This window comes from Syngnathus typhle, linkage group LG2, assembly GCF_033458585.1.
Source record: "Syngnathus typhle isolate RoL2023-S1 ecotype Sweden linkage group LG2, RoL_Styp_1.0, whole genome shotgun sequence".
Classification (NCBI taxonomy): Eukaryota; Metazoa; Chordata; class Actinopteri; order Syngnathiformes; family Syngnathidae; genus Syngnathus; species Syngnathus typhle.
In genome coordinates, this window is record NC_083739.1 from 17,897,887 (window position 1) to 17,919,636 (window position 21,750).

Genomic DNA, 21,750 nt, shown 5'->3' on the forward strand with positions numbered 1-21,750 from the left:
ACACACAATCTTTTTTTTTTCTTCTATTAGAGCCTTGAGGCAGAGCGGCAGTCCATTCCTGTTCTATCACCACCTGTGAATACTTCAGACCCGAACAGTCGGCCATTCTTGTTGACAATCTGCTTCACTTCAGCTACCGCATCGATTTGTTCTCCTTTCTCTTTTTTCTCGACTTCCTCTACTCTCCATCAAATACAGGTTATCAATCAGTTGGGCTAAACCTCATAAAAAAGTTACAAGGAGCAATTGAAACAGTTAAAGATACGTATTTGAAGGTAAAACGCGTGTCTAGTAATTTTGAAGACAATTGTTATGTAGCAGGCGGCTCGGTGGCGCACTTGGGTAGCACGTCCGCCTCACAGTTAGGAGGGTGCGGGTTCGATTCCACCTCCGGCCCTCCCTGTGTGGAGTTTGCATGTTCTCCCCGGGCCCGCGTGGGTTTTCTCCGGGCACTCCGGTTTCCTCCCACATCCCAAAAACATGCTTGGTAGGCCGATTGAACACTCCAAATTGTCCCTAGGTGTGAGTGCGAGTGCAAATGGTTGTTTGTCTCTGTGTGCCCTGCGATTGGCTGGCAACCGGTTCAGGGTGTCCCCCGCCTACTGCCCGATGACGGCTGGGATAGGCTCCAGCACGCCCGCGACCCCAGTGGGGACTAAGCGGTACAGAAAATGGATGGATGGATGTTATGTAGCAGAGTGGAAGGATCAGTTCATTATCCATTTAAGATGGTATCTCACTCAGTAAATAAAGCAAAGTTTTGATTGTTATATCATAAAATAATATTACAGAGTCATGTTTTTCTCCTAAAAAAGGTCGAGATCAACAAACTAAACGCACATCTGCACCTTTCTCCAGTATAATGGTGGTCTCTTCTACCTCAACTATGTTGAAGGGCTGGTAAAGCTCTAAGTAACTACTCTAAGGACTCGAATTGTCCTTTTATCTACTTATATGTAGGAATGTATAGGGTGACCATTGGGCCATATTAAATGTTGATTTACAGCAATGTTTTCTTTCATTTAGGCCTATTCTTTGAGTGGAAATACCATTATTTATGCAATGCAATACAAGATAGCAAATGTATTTATTTATTTTTTCATTCATTCATGATTAAGGGGTGTATAAAAAAAAAACTTTACTGTTGGCAAAAAGATGTTTGAATGAATGAACGGTCTCAGAAAACATGACAGACTTCCCGTTTTAAGTGATGCACGAATGTCCTCAGAAAGTACATTTTGCGACTATCAGCTCTGCATTTGAATGTAGCACCATTACTTAGCATTATGTTCAGAACACTTTGTCCATCCAGATTTGTATCTTCACGGAGAGTGCTTCCTACTTTTCCGGTCACATCTCAACCTCTTTCTTCTCAATTTTCCCATCTGCAGGAGTGTCCTCAAATCCTGCCCTCCACTCAGATCTATATCCCTGCTGGAGTTATGAGGCCAATCACGCTGCTGGCACAGAACCTGCCCCAGCCACAGTCCGGACAGAGGAACTACGAGTGTATTTTTCACATTCAAGGCAACACGCTCAGTGTCCCGGCCCTGAGGTTCAACAGCACAAGCATCCAGTGTCAGAAGAGCACAGTAAGGCACCACACGCCATTTTATGTGGACATGCCAAAATCCACAAATCTATTCTATTTAATAGAGACAGCTTCCAAAGTATGTTGAACTGATTAATGGCAGCTTCTTTATTGGCTGTGGAGTTTGGGGATGGTGTTATTCAGGCGACTGAGTGATCATTTTTCCAAATCAAGGTCATAGCTGGTTTCGTTTTTAGTGTCCTTGAGAAAGTTACTAAAACCACAGTTGCCTTTGATGGTGTGGATGATGTATTATACGTAGAATCCCTTAGATTTTATATATAAATGGATAGTGGTCAATTTTGCCGTGTTTGATAGACGTTTGTTTATGGACCACATCTGGAGCATTCTTGTTTAGTTGTAACTGTGTGAATGTTTATCATTGCTAGATACTATTTCTACCAAATCTTATCAAGGTTAAACATATTTGTGAATTCTGGTAGGCTGATCAAGCAAACATTTTAAAACAGTCTATCCGAAGCTGATCAAGTCATTTGACAGCAGGAACTTCTTTATCCACTTTGCAGTGTTACAGCTGTGAGTTGCGTGCGTGTGTGAAGTCGCGTGTGTTTATGTGTGGCCACAGGGATTTCATGTTTCAAATGCCACTCTTTCTTTTCATTCCCACTTCTCCATCTTTGCTTTCAGTCAAACTCTCAGGGGGTAGCAAGCAATAGGCGCAAACGCTTTAAGTTTCAAGTTGATTTCCTGTGCTCTAATCGGGGTGTGAAGCAGACGCCACACCAATTATGACATATTAACGCCAAGGCACTGAATAGCAGATAGTGAGTACTTGAAGCCCTGAATGTGACAGATGTCTTTCCTTGTGCTTGTCACACTTTTCCCCAGCTAACTGTACTCCCACCGCATTCTTTTGCACGTGCTTGATTTACAGGCACTTATTTTCCTTACTTTTTGTCACCTATAATCTTATTTTATAACAAGAATATTCATTTATTTTTCTTATCAGGCAAATGGAATCATGCCCCCAGGTCTTTTTAGCCCACACAAATTAAAAAAATTAAGAAACAGAAGAGGAAGCCTGTAATGTTTTGCGCCTGCAGAATAAAACCAGCAGGTCAATGACAACATGGACAGAATGCAAATTGCACTTTGTCTGACCCCCTCAGACCTGTTGGAGTTCTGTATTCCTCGCTGTAGAAGTGTGCACATTCAAAAGGAGCAGGGAGCAAGTGATTCCAGATTCTATAGCGCTAAAGATGTAAGTTGGCAGAACTCAAATTGTTTTTGAGGAATGAACAGATGTCTGGATTTGATAAATTTGGGCGAATCCATCTTTCAAACCTGTTTGTTCAACATAATCAAATAGTATATAACGGCAAAGACAGTTGCATATTTATTTAATTCATGCAAGATTTACCAGACTGTGGGACCCAATACTATCACTTTAGTAATTCATTTTATTTTGCTTCTTTTAATAGTTTGTTTGATTCTCCAGCACCTGGTTTAGACAGCAAAATAGTCATTTGTAGCCCTTTACAAGTTACTACCAATATGTGACATCCTTTAAGCTTTGCCCAATGTTGTAAATCAAAGTTTTTATTTATCTCTCAATCTCATGTAATTTTACAATAGAAATGATTTCATAAATACAAAAAAAGTCTGAACACAGGGTATCAAATAATATTTTATTGATGGGCTTATCTATTTTTATGTACATCTGCGTGTGTACATAGACCACATGAGAACAGCAATGTGGTTTTATGAGCCTCCTCGTCAGGTGGGACTGTGATAGTATCCAATTAAGGGAGCTGTAGATGAAATGATGATGAATTGCCGCACTGTTGTCGACTGACGGAAGCACACACACATACACAGGACAGAAAAGCAGCGAGATGGAGCAAACGATGACAAAGCAACAAGGGCTGTGATGGAGGAGGTTGAATGAGTACAGACAGACAGAATTAAAACAAAATAACCAAAGATCTAACCTCAGCAAGCAGATGTGCAGAAACAAACAAATGAGGCAGGAACGTTTTGGATGATTGGGCAGATATGTCTTCAAATGAAAGATGTGCACGCTTGAGAAAGTCATACTGATGGAATAAGGAATCATGAACGGTGGAAAAGATGAATGAGCTTTATTTGCTGTATTCATACAAATATTGAGGAATGGCATGTTTTCCCACCATTAAAGGCATATTTTTGTCTTGGTTTTTAACCTATAGGGCGGCACGGTGATGCACTGGTTAGCACGTCGGTGCACTGGTTAGCACGTCCGCCTCACAGTTAGGAGGGTGTGGGTTCAATTCCACCTCCAGCCCTTCCTGTGTGGAGTTTGTATGTTCTCCCCACGCCCGCGTGGGTTTTTTCCAAGCACTCCGGTTTCCTCCCACATTCCAGAAACATGCTTGGTAGGCTGACTGAGCATTGCATATTGCCCCTAGGTGTGAGTGCGGATGGTTGTTTGTCTCTGTGTGCCCTGCGATTCGCTGGCAACCGGTTCAGGGTGTCCCCCACCTACTGCCCGATGAGTGTTGGGAGAGGTCCGCAACCCCCGTGGGGACAAGCGGTATACAGTAGAAGATGGATGCAAACGAAACTAATGCGGGTGCTGTGGGAGTTGGTGTGTCTTCTACTTTCTAATTCCAGTTTTTTTTATGTGTGTATGCATATTAAAAGGCAAAATGAAAGTGAAATATTTGTTATGCAGAGCACTAAACAGGCGGTATATACTAATATCCATTATGATTGATAACCTGCTCACTTTTACCATTGTGTTTAGTATTCTCGTGAGGAAAGTGTATGTATATGTATGGCAGCAGGCTGTGTCTGGGGGAGTCACGTGCAATAAATCATTGCAAAAATTAGCCGGCAGTGGATGTTCCCCTGTCCATTCAATCTTTCTGTCTCATTGTGCATTACTTAACCCCTTGCCAACACTCAGGCGTCCAATCTACATGTACACTGGGGATCCAGACGATGCTTGCATGCACACAAACAGGGAAATCATGTGCACACTGAGAGATAGGGTGCACACTTGTTGTTTAGATATTTCAGAGGCCAACCTAGCACATGGCTGATTCGCCACATGCCCCCCCCCCCCCCCCCCCAATTATGCAGAATCGATCGAGACTGTACTATCAGTAATGACACGTGACCTGCTTTACATGATTTATTATATAGACACCTACTCTGTGCCTGTATGTGCATGCGGGCTTGTATGCGTGTGTTTGTATTTGAATTTTGGCTTTGTTAAATGGAGGCTGAAGCAGGGTGTTCCAGAGTTAATATTTATGCTTATATTTCATAATTTTCATCATATTATATGCATAGTTGAATATTATGTCCACTCCATCATAAAGAAATCCAGTTCCAGTCACGGAAATCTTTCTGAAATTTGAAATATTTTTGTGAAACAGTCCACAGTCAGCATTCTAACTTAATCGTGTTGTGAAGTGAAGGTCCACTGTGTGCTCATAAAATGCAAACTTTGTCCAAGAAGATCCATCCTCAGTTGCTGTTTTGCTGTTATAGTGCACATTGTCTGCTTGCAGTTCATTGATCAAAAACATTTATGGAAGCCTGAGCAATATGCATTTCTAAGAGCATAACATCTACTTCATGCAATGGGTATGGAGAAAAGCCTTTATTAATTGTAGAGATTTTTTTGAAGTAATATTTTAACATCCTCAACCACCATACAAGTGCAAAAATCTTATCTACTGTTGTTTGTAAAAACTATGAAATAAAAAAAAAAGAAATGTATCTTAACCTGTTTACAGTCTATACTCATAGTGCAAAAATAATAATTAAAAAAATAAACACAAAAAGGACCCATTCTCTAAAATAAGTTAAAAGCCAAACTCACTAAGAATTGATCATTTCAGATTCGCATTGTAACTCTTGGAACTTGAAAATAAAAATAAATAAATATATAAATAAATAAATAAATAAATAATCTTCCAATATAATATACTAATCTACTAATCATGTCATCATAATCTGTCATTGCATTAAATGACCTACAGGGATATTATGCAAAGCTAAATCATGAACAAATATTATGATTGCAGGTACAAAATGCCATATTTAAAACAAAATCTCAGTAAATTTTAACTGTCAAATTAAAGAGGCAAAAAGTCCCTGTGAAGTAAAGAGACACAAACACTACTTGAAGTCTATTTCGAACATACTCTCTAGGTATCTGCCAAGATGACTAATTACATGAGGGCAACCTGAGCATGCACACAAACTCAGCTTTTTTTCTTTTACCCTCCTCATCAGCCTTGGTAAAAATCTGCAGTTCTTCGTAATCGACCAGATATACACACACATGCACGCACACAGAAATACACACAATATCTATCCCCACATTCTGCAGAGACATGCAATCCATAGAGACGATTCATGTCGCGGGAAAGTAAACGAGTGCAGGAGCAGATAACGAATGAACCCGAGCCAACTTGCAGTGTTACTGTAATGAGGCCGGCGAATGCTTTCTGCTCACCTCGTACTTTGGGTGCCCCAACGTAACATCTCCTGCCTCCTCCTTCCCAGTCCTCCTGTCACCTCTAAATGACTACTCGCCTCTCTACTATACTTTGCTTCCTCTGCCTTTAAACACTTCATATTTTTTGGGACAGTCCCAGTGGTCGTTGTTCACTTTGTACCCGTTTTCCATGTGTTTGTCCTTTGTTGCTGTCCTCATTGTTTTAATGTCCTCTCTGCATAGTTCGTATTCCGCAATAATTTGCTCTGGAGCTGTCCCTAAGCTTGCCTCACCATTTCGCCACATTTCTTTCCCACCAACCCGCTCTCCTCGAGTCTTTTCCCTCAGGAGCCTGGCTACTGTATATGTTGGCTCAGGTAGATTAATTACATGTAGTGACATGCAGGCGCTGGCCAGAGGCTCCGGTAATGAGTTTGATTACTCATCTCCAGCAGCACTGGGGACTCAGGGGAGTGAAGGAAGGACATATTGCCGGGCAGAGGGGGCTCTCATTTGGGAGGGACGGGGTTCAGAACTGCAACTTTTGCCTCGCTGGGTTCCGCCACTCAACTTTTAACAGAATTGACACCGGCACTCGAGATCAAAGCTTAACCACGTCAAGTCAGTGACCTGCTGATAGCCGATAGCGGCGTACGAGGCTAAGTTGATAAGTGGTTTTATAGCGATGACTGACTACAAATGGAAACAATAATGTCAAAACAACTGTAACATGAGTGTGAGTGTGACTATATATATAGTATATATATAAATATATAATGTATATATATATATTTTATATATATATTATTTATATATTATATATATATATATATATATATATATATATATATATATATATATATATTGTCACACTCATATAAATGAGATAACAGCCATCCCTTCTTGTTCAAACAAGAATGCAAAGAAAATCCCCTTTTAAAATGAAACATGCTTTTTCTATCAATATTTTCTAAAAGTGAGTACCGTATTTTTCGCACCAAAAGGCGCACTGGATTATAAGGCGCACCCTCATTGAATTTTTTGTTTTAGAAATGATTTCATATATAGGGCGCACCGGATTAAAAGGCGCATAAAATAGAAGCTATACTGCAACAAACTGAGGTTGACTAGGGTTGCGGTATGCATCCACTAGCCAATAACCAATGAGCCCTCTGTGAACAATCGCGTTTCTCAAACAATCTCCCATAAAATGATCAGAACTGACTAAAGTTCGATCTAACACTGGTACTGCTTACCTATGTTTCCCTTCCATATTGATCCGTAAATTTACTCAAAACATTAACAAAGCAGCCTATTTTGAAATGAAATAGCCTCGCGGGTACAACGGCTATTCGGTGACGCCCCCTGACCACAGTTGCCGTAATGTTGGGAAGCGATGCGACCTTGTAATTTACTAGTCGTACTAAAATGTACTGAAACATTTTGGCAGAGCACTGTGTAGAACCAGTATGGATCAACAAATTCATCAATTGATCCATATATAAGGCGCTCTGCATTATAAGGCGCACTGTATTTTTTTAGTAAAATGTACATTTTTAAGTGCGCCTAATAATCCGGAAAATACGGTAAATCCAATTTTAGTAAGTAGAGCAGCAGCATTGAGCATTTATTGGGTACATCAAGAAGACTTATCTTTGTTATAAATATTGAAAAATATCACATTTTGAATAATGTGTTTTTAAGATGTGAAATTAAATAAGACAAACGCATGCATCAGCTTGCAACCTGTTTTACAAGTACATTAACAGTGGAATCTCATAGTTTACAATATTTTAGCTGTCTCTTCTCTTAGATGACAATTACATATGCTAAGTGCATAATACATAAGTGCCATTACAAACTTTCCCCCCACTTTATTTCAACGTATTGAAAAAGTTCAGTTACAACCAGGCATGAATTAATGAATAGTAATAAGATGGAATGAATGAAACTGGAATGAAGGGTGAAGAGCCACTTTGAACAGATTATCTTCAAGTTGAGCCAATCCATTGTACTTCCACATTAATTATTATCATCAGCTTTAATGCAAACCTGCACATCATAACTTTGCTTTTACTTACTTATTTATTATTTATTGTTACTCTTATTATTTATTGTTTGTGCCTTCTTGTTTTTTATATTGCGTCGTTTACTTGTATGTCTATCGTGTAATATGTCTTGTCACCGTGGGATAGGGAAAACGTAATTTCGATCTCTTTGTGTGTCTCGGCATGTGAAGATGTTGACAATAAAGCAGACTTTGACTTTTTTTGTATGCCTATTTTTATCTTCATAAGTACCCTCAAGAAAGCTGATCAGACCTTGGGTGATTGCGGCCGTGTGAGAGGGTGTCACGGCGTGGTCTGTGTTGGCATTTTAAAGCATGTGACCGTATGAATAAAGCATGATGTGGCGGGCCGCCGGGGTGGGCAGGAGCCGACTGGAGAACAAGTCCACCCAGTGTTTTGGAGACAGCAGACAAGTGAAACCCCTTAAAGTTTAATGGGGGCCTGGCCTCAGAGGGTCCTATTGTTTCACTGCTGGCTGTCAGTATTTAGGCAAGTATTTAACTAGTGGGACATTGTGGCAATGCTAATAAAAGCATCCCGCCTCGTGTGAGTGTCCTGGATGAGGGTCTCCACTGGATAAGGTTAAAGAGGATATGGGCACAAAGGCAGATAGTGTGTGCTGGAGGAGAGGCACTTTTAGTCTGCATCATAAATGTGCTACAAGCCCCACCGCACGCACGCACATTTGAGGTGGTCAAGTTCGGTCTACCAAATCAAGTGTGTCAGTGAGCAAATGGGAAATGCCAATTTCACTTTGCAATTTCCCTCCCTATCGCATCTCTCACTCCTCTCTCATGCGGCCGCTGTATCGTGTGAGTGAATATATCTCACACGTTTACCACTGTTTGAGTCTTGTCTTCACCTTCTTTTTCCTCTTCTATCATTTTGCTGCTGTCTATGGCCCTTTCCTCCAATTCCCATGACAGTCGCACATGCCCATCCAGCTAAACCCCTTCTGTCATTTCCTTGTATGTGTGTGTGTGTGTGCGTGTGTGTGCGTGTGTGTGCGTGCGTGTGTGTGTGAGAGTGAGAGTGAGAGTGTGTACTATTTTGGTCACTCTGCATGGGCATGCTGGATGACTCGCGCTCTGCCACAACAAGCCAGGATGAATCACAATGGAATTTGTTTTTTTATTCACCTGTTTAGGTGACTCACTCTGTCTATCTTTTCTGTTTCTTAGTATGACTACGAAGGCGGTGATATCAGTGACCTCCCAGTTGACCTTTCTGTGCTTTGGAATGGAAATTTTGTCATCGACAATCCTCTCAATATCCAAGGTAGAACGGCATTTTGTTTTCTTGAAATTTGTGTGATTTGTTTTTTGTTATTTAGTGAGAAACAATGGCAGGTAAGTGACTCTTAAATTGATGTTGAATTGTTCTTTGCAAATTTCCATGGTAGTCATTTTGTTTTATAATGGTTAGGTAATCCACAGATATTCACTTTATATAATACAGCGTGATTAAAAAAAGAATTCCCTATTTGTATGTTCATATTTTAACATTCTTACAAGAAATTGAAATGATAAAGTGTGGTGCATGAAGTTTTTTTGATTCTGTATTCATCAGTTTTAAGTATTGACTCACAAGGAACTCTCGTAGAATGGAAATTAACTTTTTGTAGTCACTTTTCAAGATCTTGTTAAGTTGTTGGTATGGTAGCTTACGCAACCAACTCCAAAGAAAAAATAAATGGTTGTTTAGTCAGGACTTTTGACTAGACCCTCATGGAGTTTGCATGTTCTCTCCGTCCCCGCGTGGGTTTCCTCCGCGTACCTAAGTTTCCTCACACATTCATGTGATTGTGAGAGTGAATGAATATGATAATGATTACAATCAGTTCAGGGTGTGCCTTGCTTACTGCCCCAAGACCACTTGGCTAGCGCACCCTCGTGAGGATAAGCGGTTTGGAAGAAGACAAAGAACAACAACTAATTTAACCAGATATATGTGACATAGACAGATCTACAAATGAAGAAACCTGTGAAAAGTAGAACAAACAATGGGTGAGCATGATGGGTGGACAGCAACTTAATGAATATGCTGTGCAATGGCAGACGGGGAAGATGAGGATAAAGGAGCTGAGAAAGGAAAAGGAAAAGTAACACACAAAGATGACATTTATTATTTTAATGACTCTGCGCATGGAGAAACAATTATGCATTCAGAATTTTTTCTCAAGTGTAATATATTGAGCTGGGGAGACTAATGAATTCCGACGTCCCATTACACAAGATAACATAAGTCAACCTCTCAAGTGTGTCCCACGGAAATTTGCTTAAAATTTGCATACAGATTCAGGTTTACAAACATTTCTGTTGCTTTTTTCTGTCATTTCCATCTTCTCGTCACTATTTATTTTCTATTTTTAGATGAAAAAGTGCCCACTATGCGTTGTGTCTGACCCACTTCTGAGAGAGGTCAAACATGCAGTTTGTCTTCCAGATAATTTGCAAATGAGTTGCTTAGAGGTTACAACCTAATTATTCTGCTTGCACAATTTCATTGAAAACATGCTCCTCCGAGGTTTGCTACTGTTGTCAAATCTTAATTGGTTTAAAGTCTTGAATTGGACTTGTGCTCGTCAATAATTCCATCCATCTATTTTCTGAAACCGTTTCTTCTGACGAGGTTTGCAGGCGTGCTGGAGCCTACCCCAGCCGACTACGGGCGGTAGGAGATAGACACCCTGAACTGGTTGCCAGCCAATCGCAGAGCACACAGAGAGCAACAACCATTCGCACTCACAATCACACAAACGGACAATTTGGAGTGGCCCAACCAGCCTACCATGCATGCCTTTGGACTGCCGCGCAAGCACGGAGAGAACATGCAAATTCCACACAGGAAGGGTGGAGCCAGAACTGAACCTCACATCTCTGAACTGTGAAGTGGCATGCTAACCAGAGCTTCACCGTGCCACTGTAACTAAATAAATAGTGAGCCACATGTTAAACTTCACAAAGCTATTTTGCCAAGACTTTTGTAGGACTCTAATGCCTATGACATGTACAAAATTGTCATACAATACTTATGTAGTCGGGCTTCTTGAAAATCAAATTCCCTCATTATGATTACATAAACCTGTAGAAAAAAAAAACATTAAATAATTGTCCTTGCTCGCACAAAGCTTGCATAAAGACTTTCTCCTCCTTGTCTCCTTTTTTCTACCCATCCTCCATTAATCCCTCACCACTCCATTCCCTCTCTTTCTCTTTCAACATCCAACCCGCATTATTGTATTATCCATTTAAGGAGGAGCATTATGGCGCTTGCCCAGCTTTGCCCTAGTGTGAAGTGGAGATGTTAATTAAATCATTCATTTGCTTCAGATTAATTAGTGTTATGCTACTTTTAAGATAAACCATTGCTAATCAGATTAGGGTGTGCTAAGGCCAAGGCTGAGGCAGATGGAATCAAAAAGCGCTCACTTTGAAGTCTTGCACTGTTTGCGAGGAACAGACGGGGAAGGAAGGTAGACTTTCTTCTATGCTCAGGGCCACTTTTTAGTTCCTTTTTCAATGCGTTTGTAAAACACCACAAAATGTTCAATTTAGTAGTGTTTGTATCCAATATAACCAGCTCACTCGCACACACACACACACACACACATAGCGCATAGTGAACACGGCTGGTAAGATTATTGGCGCTTCGCTCCCCTCCTTGAAGGACATTTACACCTCCCATCTCACCCGCAAGGCGACCACAATTGTGAGGGATGTGAGTCACCCCGCTCACTCTTTGTTCGAGCTTCTGCCCTCTGGGAAGAGGTACAGAAGCCTGCGCTCCCACACCACCAGACTCTCAAACAGCTTCATACTCCAGGCTGTTAGGATCCTGAACTCGCTTCCCCGTTCTGCGTAGCGTCCTGTGCTTTTACTGTCTGTATGCACACTGGCTCTTATTTGTTGTGTTATCTGTTTATTTATCTGTTTATTTCTTATTTATTATTACTCTTATTATTTATTGTTTGTGCCTTCTTGTTTTTTATATTGCGTCGTTTACTTGTATGTCTATCGTGTAGTATGTCTTGTCACCGTGGGATAGAGAAAACGTAATCTCGATCTCTTTGTGTGTCTCGGCATGTGAAGACGTTGACAATAAAGCAGACTTTGACGCACACGCACACGCACACACACACATACCCACAAAGGAGTTAATGGAATACATTTTTACACAATGAAGGATCAATTTACTTTCTCGTTAAAAGCAATTAATTTACTTTCATCATCACAACTACTTTAGGCGTTAAATTTATATAAATAAGCATTAAATATATGTATTCACACTTTCTTGTGTAACTGGATAATTCAGAAATGTTCTTACCACTGAATGTTTTAAACTAATCATTCAACAACACTAAATTAATTTAAAATAAACCCTACAACAACCAGTACTTTACTGATGAAACAAGGATTGGAAATTTCTTGTGATGAGACGTTGCCTAATAGTAACTGAATGACTGATGGATGTAACAAATCAATGCAATTGAGAGTCCAATTATCTGTTTCAATTAATGATCAATTACAAATAATTTTCTGTCATCACTGATCAATGAAGTTATGTTGTTGTTTTTTGTCAAATTTAAAAATTTTCTTTCATTGAACAAATCTATTTGCAATCTTCTATGTGACCAAACTGGAAGTACGTCATTGTTTTAGATGCCAGGGATTAACAAGTCCATTTTACTCGTCAATAACTGTAAACTAGTTGTCCTGCTCATCAAAAAACAGATATACTACATAAACAAATTATATTTTTATTATTATGATGATTATTTTCATTATTTATTTTGTGTGCCTTCCAGCAACGACAAGCAAATTCCTTGGATAATTGACTTTTGCTAACTCTAAATTACCAAAGTAAAACTTGAAAGTGACTAAAAGTGAATTTGAAACAGACAGAACAGTCTTGTATGAAAGCAGGCACAAGAAACATCTGACAACATCTGTTTGTTGAGTTAGACTATTAGGCAAGATACTTTACTAATGACCAATGATCTGAAGTAGTATTTTCTATTGAATCAGATGAATGTAACAATTTTTTCAAAGCATGATTTACAGCACACGACGAAATAGAAATGGATCTCTTAATAACTGTTTTTTGTAATGTTTGCCTTTCACTCTGTTTTACTATCCAGCCCACCTGTATAAATGCAGGGCACTGCGAGACAGCTGTGGCATGTGTCTGAAGGCAGACCCCCGGTTCGAGTGTGGTTGGTGTGTCCAGGAAAAGAAGTGCTCTCTACGGCAGGAATGTACAATTGGCTTCAATTCCCACCTCCCCCTGCAGTTGGTTGATGGAGGAGGCTGGATGCACGCTGCATCTGGAAACAGCCGGTGCACCCACCCCAAGATCACGAAGGTAAAATATAAATATGCAAACGATATGACTACAAATTCAAAACCTTGAAAAAAAGTCACGCACTTTTCTTGCATTTCTTACTTACTAAATCCTCTTGAGACCTAGACAGACTACAGCATTTTGAATTGCCTAAACTTGGGTGGCCCTTCATTCAGTATATACATAACAGGAATAAAAATAAAAAAACTCATTGAAAGACATAAAAGCCAGGCTCATTCAGTGCCACATCTTAATCCCATCTCCATCGTTTGAAGGGTGTATGGTTACCTGCAGAGATCCAAGGCTGGGCAACATTGATAGGCCATTGCATCATCTCTCTTTGGTGAACCCCTTAGGTTACAAAAACTCCTCTTGGTGTCCTTCACAGAAGAATGAAAACTGTTCTGTTTTAACTTGTTGCTATTAAAACAAGTGCATGTTAGCTCCTTGGCTTTGCCCTTGGAACAGAAGCTGTATCATTACTCACTGTTACGTCAAAATGGCACTGCCAAGGGAAAGACCGGTTGATGTTTCTTTGATTGTGATTTTTGTTAACAATATTCTTCCTTTTTGGAACGGTATGGCATTTTTTGTCTATTTACTTGGCATTCCAGTCACTGTACAGAAATAAGGAGGAGCTAAAAACACCCCCGTCTGTTAATTGGTTGAATCATCTGTGTTTGAATAGAATAGAAGAACAGAATCAGAAGAAAAGTACAATGGGTTGCGACGGAGAGGATAGAGAGGTATCTGTCCTAGATGTAAAGAAAAAGCACACGGCAATGTTCTATCGTATTGTCCACTTGCTAAAATCACAATTGAATTATACTGTGCATTGTACCCAATATAGAATGTACTGATAAGATCTAAATCCCTTTTAACAAGCTCAGGGCACCCAAGGGATGGAAATGACAATAGGCTTATTTTTTTATAATTTATTTTAGGTAGGTACACTGGTGGCGTAGGTATAAGTAAAGTACAGTGTATGGGTACAGAAGTGAAGGTGTCCTACCCGGCTTTGTTTTGGGGCTTCCTGTTTTGCCATTCGTCCACCGCCTTCACCTCTTTTTTGCACCGTCAGGATGCTTTTATGTTCTGGAGCATAGACTGCATCCTCAGCATACAAGCTGCATATGATGACGGCTTTGGCTGAAGAGTACCCGTGATTCCATGAAGCAAGAGTAATGTGTTTTTATTTGCTCGTAATAGTGCAAGTAGAGTGAAACTAGGGGCGATAAACGCTTTGAAGAGTTATGACAGCAAAAAGTAACAGACCTTTTGCTAAGGGAGTAGTAAATATTTTCTTGATGTACTGTTTCTTATGAAAACCTTTGTTCAAGAAGTAGTGCTGTAAAATACTGTCAATGTTTTATATTATCTCATGTGATTTTTATGTCTACAATGAATGACAGACAGTCATCTAATGATGACAGGTATATGTTCTGATTGTTTACATATAATGTAAGACTCAAATATGCAAATCGAGCAATGAGTCGTGTGCTTGTCCTATACATGTTCTTTTTCATGGTGGTCAATTCCTCTGGAAATGTCACTTTGACCTCGGCTGTAAGCTTTTATCACCGATCTATAGTGCATATAGTAATAATGTGATTATTCCGTTTATTTCTTAAAACTGGTAGCATTTTAAGAGGATACATTATAAACGTGATGTTGTTTGAGACAAAGCAAATTCATACTTAATTTCACTTCCGCCACGTCTTCTGCCATTTCTCTGTGCCAAAATTAGCATCGCCAGTTTGCAGTTTGTTCTGGCAAGCATGAGTGACATACAAGACAATGTACAGATAACACGTAATTACCTTTTGATGCTTGTTAAGGATGAGGCATGTGTAAACATGCTCCTGGTTTAGAGTGTGTATGTGTTGGCGATAACCACCATGCATCCGTCACTCTATTTGTTTTGTCACGCCACACCTGCCCCCGTTACGCATCATAATCTGGCGTGATAAATCACATTATGGTCTCAGGAAGCATCTCCGAGCGTTATCCCACTACAGCCCGACCGTGTAGACTGAGGCTTCCTAATAACTTTCACTGAAGCCCTGAGATGTCACTTTGGTTTTGTTTTGCGTTGTATGCCATAGACTTGTTTTGTCTCTCTCTATTATAAATTGAGATTTATATTAATAGCATCTTTTTTTTTGCAAGATTTAGTTCTAGTTTTCAATTGACATATACTAATAATACACACAAATAAACAGTATAAAACAACAACACTTAGATAATCAATACAGAGACCTAAAAAAAATAAAAACATAAACAAGGTGCACCTAATGGCGATTGTAAAGATAATCAAAGGACAGGTGACAATTCCAATTCACAGTTCCAGACCAGGTAAATTGTCCATATAGTATGTTATTAGAGAGTCTCAGGTTTCATGGAATTTGTTGATGGATCTAATAATGGTGCATCTGATCTTTTTCAATTTGAGATTGTACATAACATCCCTAATCCAGTAATGATGAGAAGGTGGGGTGGCAGCCTTCCAGATGAGCAAAGTTAAACGTCTGGCTAATAAAGAGCAAAAGGCAACAACCTTCTGCAAATGAGCAGTGTCAGTAAATCACCCAAATACAGCAACTAATGGAGATGGTGAAATGTGACAAGCATAGACATTGGAAATCACTTTGGAAAAGAAGGACCAAAAAGGAAATAGATCGCATTCTCATTGTTCACGAATATGCACGATGGAATAGGCACGGCAGCCCATAATATGAGAATAAATAAATTATACCCAGCCTTTTGTCTTTTTATTTAACAAATAGCATCTTCTATCAGGTATTTCCAATCATTTATGGTGTGTGTGCTTTGGATCGATGGGTCAGTCCAGAGTGTGCTTAATATGTGTGGCCGTGGGTGAATTACTTGAAAGGTTATCTTACAGGCATAATTGGAGACTAAATTGGAGTATTTTAACACTGAATTGAGATGAGAATGAAATGCAATGAGTTAATCTCTCTCTCTTCTCTCTCTTCTCTCTCTTCTCTCTCTTCTCTCTCTTCTCTCTCTTCTCTCTCCTCTCTCTCCTCTCTCTCGCTCGCTCGCTCTCTTTCTGCAGTTGTTTCCTGACACAGGACCCCGCCAAGGGGGAACCAGGGTGACCATCCTCGGAGAAAACCTGGGTCTACACTTCAGAGACATACAGATGGGTGTCAGGTTAGGCAAGGTGCCCTGCGTCCCCATCGAGACAGAGTACCTTAGTGCCGAGAGGTAAATTGGAGAATAGATTCCTACAATGTATGTATTCAGGTACAATCTTGAAGGTATATTTGGCGAGGCTTAATTTTGAATTGGTCATAAGTCATTGCATTTTCCTCATGGATTCATCTGTATAGATATACCTGCAGGGCTGGAGCGCTATCGTAAACTGCTATACGTAGATCTGGTCTCCAGGCAATCAGAGGATACAATTACACAAACAACCATTCATACATTTGCTCCTATTAGCAATTAGGGGTTTTCAGCGTGTTTTGCGAATGTGTTCCAAACAACCATGAGCCGGATCCAGACTCCACATTGGAAGGCCTTGAACCCAGACACCACAACGCAGATATGCTAAACATTTCTGTATCTAACTGTGCTTCCCTGATCCTTGATTTAGAATGATCTATGTTTTTAAAACCTGCATAATGTAAAATTGGACAATATAAATCCTACAATTCCCCCTTCAATTCATAACAATTTATTAGTTGACCAGACCGGGATATATGCTATGTGATACATCCGATTTTTGTGTGTGACGATAATAGGAGTCCATCTGTTGTCCATTACTCCCTACATATGTGCTTCCCCTTACTTTGCCATCCTTTTATCCTGACATTTACTCCTCTGCAGGGTCCTGCACGGTTGAGGAATTGAGTTCAGGCAAATCAAACCATCTCTTGCTGGTACAGTTAGTCGAGAAAGGAAGCATGTGGAGATAGCAGAGCGCGTTTCAATTTGAATAGAACACACACTTGAGTTAATCTCCATATCTTGACATTCTGCCACCCCTTCACATACACAGTATGTTTTTGTCTTATTGTCCCTTCAGTCGCACAGTTTGATTTTTTTTGTGCACACATGCTCAAACATTGCAGAAGTAATTTACTATACAGTGATATAATGCGATCAGCTCTTTATTGTGTATACAAATGTTTAAATCTTGATTCTTAATTTCACTGTGAGCTCTTTCTCCCTCTTGCTGTCATCCCTCCACCAACAGAATCGTGTGTCTGCTGAATGATGCAACAGGATACAGAGTACAAGAGGCTCAGGTGGAAGTGTGTGTGAGAAACTGTGTAAATGACTACAGGGCCCTTTCCCCGAGGCCATTCACGTTTGTGGTAAGGACCGCACAATAGACATTGAGACGGCTTTACCATGAACACCTTTATTAATTGTCATTAAACCTTAACCCTTTAAACCTTCATTGTTCTTCTTATGTCTCAGCCTGTTCCTCTTTTTGAAGAAGCTCTCCAAACTCATTTGTTTTGTCTCTCTTTTTGTAGGTGTATATGTGTACTTTTTCCAAATTGAGCGTTTGAATAAGAGCACAAGTGGCAGTAGCTTTTTAGGTGTTTAAAAATTTAGGCACCAAATAACCTACAGTGTCATACCAGTCCACAGTCTGATGGTGGGGCACACCTGATCAATGCAGAGGAGGGATGATGTGTTAATTTTTTTTTATTGTTCTATTTTCTTGTTAAAATACATTTTCTAGATCTAAATAAAAATCTGTGTTTGTTTGTTACGTGTCGCTTCTCCAGACACCATTCTTTACGGGCATCCAGCCTTCTCAGGGCCCGATATCTGGGGGCACCCGTGTTACCATAGAGGGGAGCTACCTCAATGCAGGCAGCTCTGTCTCTGTCAGCATTGGACCACAACCCTGCCACTTTAAAAAGTAAGACTATATCTGTCACTCACAACAATACAGACATTTTTGCTTCCTTGCAACAAACGTTTCCCTGTTTGATGTTCAACGAAAGTCCTTTTGACATTTGTTGACCCAAGAAAAGCTCACTGGAGATGATACATTTGGAAAGTCTGGGAAGAGAGCAGAAAGAATGTCACAGCCAACACATCTGTTTAAGTAGTTGTTCATGTGTGAGAAACAGCAGTATCAGCACCATGAAGGATGAGCCATGCCTGTGTACCTTTGCTGTCAGTTATTTCAGGTGTATGTCATATGTGCATGCACAAGTATTCTTCACAGGCACACAGCAGCACTTGCCCTGAACTCACGTAGGTTTTTTCTTAATCTCAAGCAAGAAGAACATTCCTGGCTATCACAACAGTGGCATGCATGTCAAACGTGGGGATTAGCCCCTGGGTGCTAATCTGTGTTGAAGCAACTACTGTGTGTTAGCTTTGATGTTACTGCAGTCATTTCTGTCGCAGCCTCCTCACGGTAAATCCAGTTGATTCCACTTCACTGCAACTCCGTCTTTATCTGTCAGACTTGAACTGTGCCACCAAGTTTGTAGCATCTTGTCAAGGTTGCTGATGTACACTTTTAAAAGGGGTTGCTATGGTGACAACACGACAAGGATATTATATATTATTTCGCCACAAAGGTAAATGGGGAGCGAGAGGGTCTTAGAGTTAGAAAAACAGGAATACATATTCCACAACTTGCATCACCAAGGTATGTACACTAGCCTCATTTCAATGACGGTGACTGAGAGTCAACTCACTGAAATTGAAAACATACATAGACAGATGCATGTCCATACCGCATTACTGTTGTGTAGTCATGTCCTAGAAAAGCAGCCTAGACGTAGCTGTACCAAATATATATTTGATTATGTTAGCTTGACAGAACTCAGCACTCATGTTAACAACATAAATAGTTATTAACCATCCACAGTCCACACACGGTATTCACACTCGCACACACTTAGCACTTTAGCCGTCTGCATCATTCATGTATAGCTGCAGGAATTCAATATGGACCCATAGTAGAACGGATACACTCTGTTCTGCGCTCATTAGTACATTTTAGCTTATTATGTTCACGTATTTCCAATACTTTTTGAAGGCATTGACATTGAATATTTTTACCTTAATTTAACACGCTCTTCCCTTACTGATGACAAAACTGAATGCAGTTTGACCCACATAGAACCCCCTGGGAAGGAACTAAGAGTTTGGCGTAGCTTATGACCTCCAAGCTAAAAATGACATTTACTTTTAAGTATTACAATTAATGATTATACTTTAAGGACAGTCATGTAAATTGTTCGGTATTTGATTAAGTCCTAGGATGTAAATTGTACTTTTTTGGTGTGAATTTTCCATCAACTTTTGTACATAACAGTCCAAACAGAAAATGTTGTTTGTCCATCCAGGAGGAACGCCCATGAGATAGTATGCATAACACCAGCTGGCCTAGCTCCAGGAACTACACCTGTCTTGGTAGACATAGATGACGCTGAGCTCAGAAATCCAGAGGTCAAGTTTAATTATACCGAAGACCCCACTGTGCTGAGGATTGAACCGGACTGGAGCATTGCCAGGTGAACTTTTGTTTCATGAAATCAATTGTCATTGTCAATCAGTAAATTTTATTCAGCTACAGTTTGCTACACTTATCACACAAAGCAACAAGGCAAGCAAAGACTGCCGGAAAAAAGCATTACGCACTAGATTGTTTGTCATTTCATCCAATTGTTGCAATAGCTCGACTACCCAATTATAAAGAAAAACATGTAGTTAGGCGTTGACAGTTTTTACCCTTTCCCACCAAGATGGCAGTGATACAGTGATAGTGTGAGCACTTGAACAAATTGAATGGTTAAGTTGCTTAGAAACAGACAGCTATTCAAACTTGTATTCACACCTAGAAGCAGTAAATGGTCTCAAATTAGCTTAACGAACAGCAAATCTTATCTCTTAATTCAATCCTTGCCATTAATATTGACTACAGGTTACATTATCACTTTGGTAGAGTGTTAAAATTAGATTTTTTTTTAGTTTTGTATTGACTAAGTAGCTACATAAATTTTCAAAGTCAGGGAATCTTTCTGCCTGTTATATCTGGACAGGGCCAGATGTAAATTCCAAATCAGAGCTGACACTGGCTTCAGACAGAGATAAATTGCTGGTGCCTTCAGAGATTTTTCATCATGGTGAAGTCAGTTTTTACTCTGAAAGAGATCAATGTTAGAGAGTGGGGTTGTCATAGTCAATTGGCCATTCATGCTTTGACTCTGAGTGTTAATTAAAGAGTCGACTAACGACAATCAAGTTTCTACGTTTACCTCAGCAAATTCTTATTGCACAACTTTATATAATGGACTGCTGCAGTGCATGTCAACTAGTAATTAAATAAATATATACTCAATACGCCACATTGAACATGAGTAAAGCATTACCTGAAGAGCACAGTAAAAAAACTAGCCCTAGTTTGAAACCCTAACCCTAATTTGAAACCCTAATTTGAAACCCTAATTTGAAACCCTAACCCTGTCTTTAAACCCATTTGAAACCCTAACTCTAGTTTTGAACCTTAGTTTGAATCCCTAACCCTAGTTTGGAACCCTAACTCTAGTTTTATATAGTTTGAAACCCTAACCCAAGTTTGAAGCCCTAGTTTAAACCCTAACCCTAGTTTGAAACCCTAGTTTGAGACCCTAACCCTTGGTTGAAACCCTAACCCTAGTTTGAATTCCTAGTTCAAAACCCTAGATTGAAACCCTAACCCTAGTTTGAAACCCTCACTCCAGTTTGAAGCCCTAGTTTGAAATCCTAACCCTAGTTTGAAACCCTTACCCTAATTTGAAACCCTCACCCTAGTTTGAAACCTTAGTTTGAAACTCTAACCCTAGTTGTAAACCCGAGTTTGAAACCCTGACTCGAGTTTTAACCCTTAGATGCATACGTGGGTAAAAAAAAAATGAACTGCGTAGGGTACAGTCACTTGAGCCTCTAAGGGTTAAGACAAGGGCTGGGTTAACATCATATTATATAGATTATTATTATATAAGAATAAGAAAATGTGTTTATTTACTGTGTCATTATATAATTCTTACTAAATGAAGAGAATTAAGGTGTAATCTTATTGAGGCTCTCTTTCTAGAGAGCCGGCACATTAATTAGGTAATATCATTAAACCTAGTATTTAGTAAGCTTCTTGTTGCTTCGCCATATCAATTGTGTAATATCATCGGACATATTTGTTAAACTTCTTGTTGCTTCCTATTTGAAAATATCCAACGGGTGAGTCAAATTTAGCTTGTTTTTATTTTTGGAAGAGATACAAATATTGATAAAATTCTATTAGACTATTC

General features: G+C 39.7%; 1 protein-coding gene across 1 annotated transcript in view; it reads left to right on the plus strand.

The window, feature by feature from the left end:
* Nucleotides 1–21,750, plus strand: part of LOC133170643 (plexin-A1-like) — a 164,230-nt gene that overhangs the window by 115,360 nt on the left and 27,120 nt on the right. Inside the window, exons 10-16 of the mRNA XM_061303721.1 lie at nucleotides 1,392–1,592; nucleotides 9,295–9,391; nucleotides 13,254–13,477; nucleotides 16,536–16,687; nucleotides 17,682–17,802; nucleotides 18,226–18,362; nucleotides 19,810–19,977. Of these exons, the coding sequence (XP_061159705.1) occupies nucleotides 1,392–1,592; nucleotides 9,295–9,391; nucleotides 13,254–13,477; nucleotides 16,536–16,687; nucleotides 17,682–17,802; nucleotides 18,226–18,362; nucleotides 19,810–19,977 (1,100 nt within the window). The remainder of the gene's footprint in view (nucleotides 1–1,391; nucleotides 1,593–9,294; nucleotides 9,392–13,253; nucleotides 13,478–16,535; nucleotides 16,688–17,681; nucleotides 17,803–18,225; nucleotides 18,363–19,809; nucleotides 19,978–21,750) is intronic.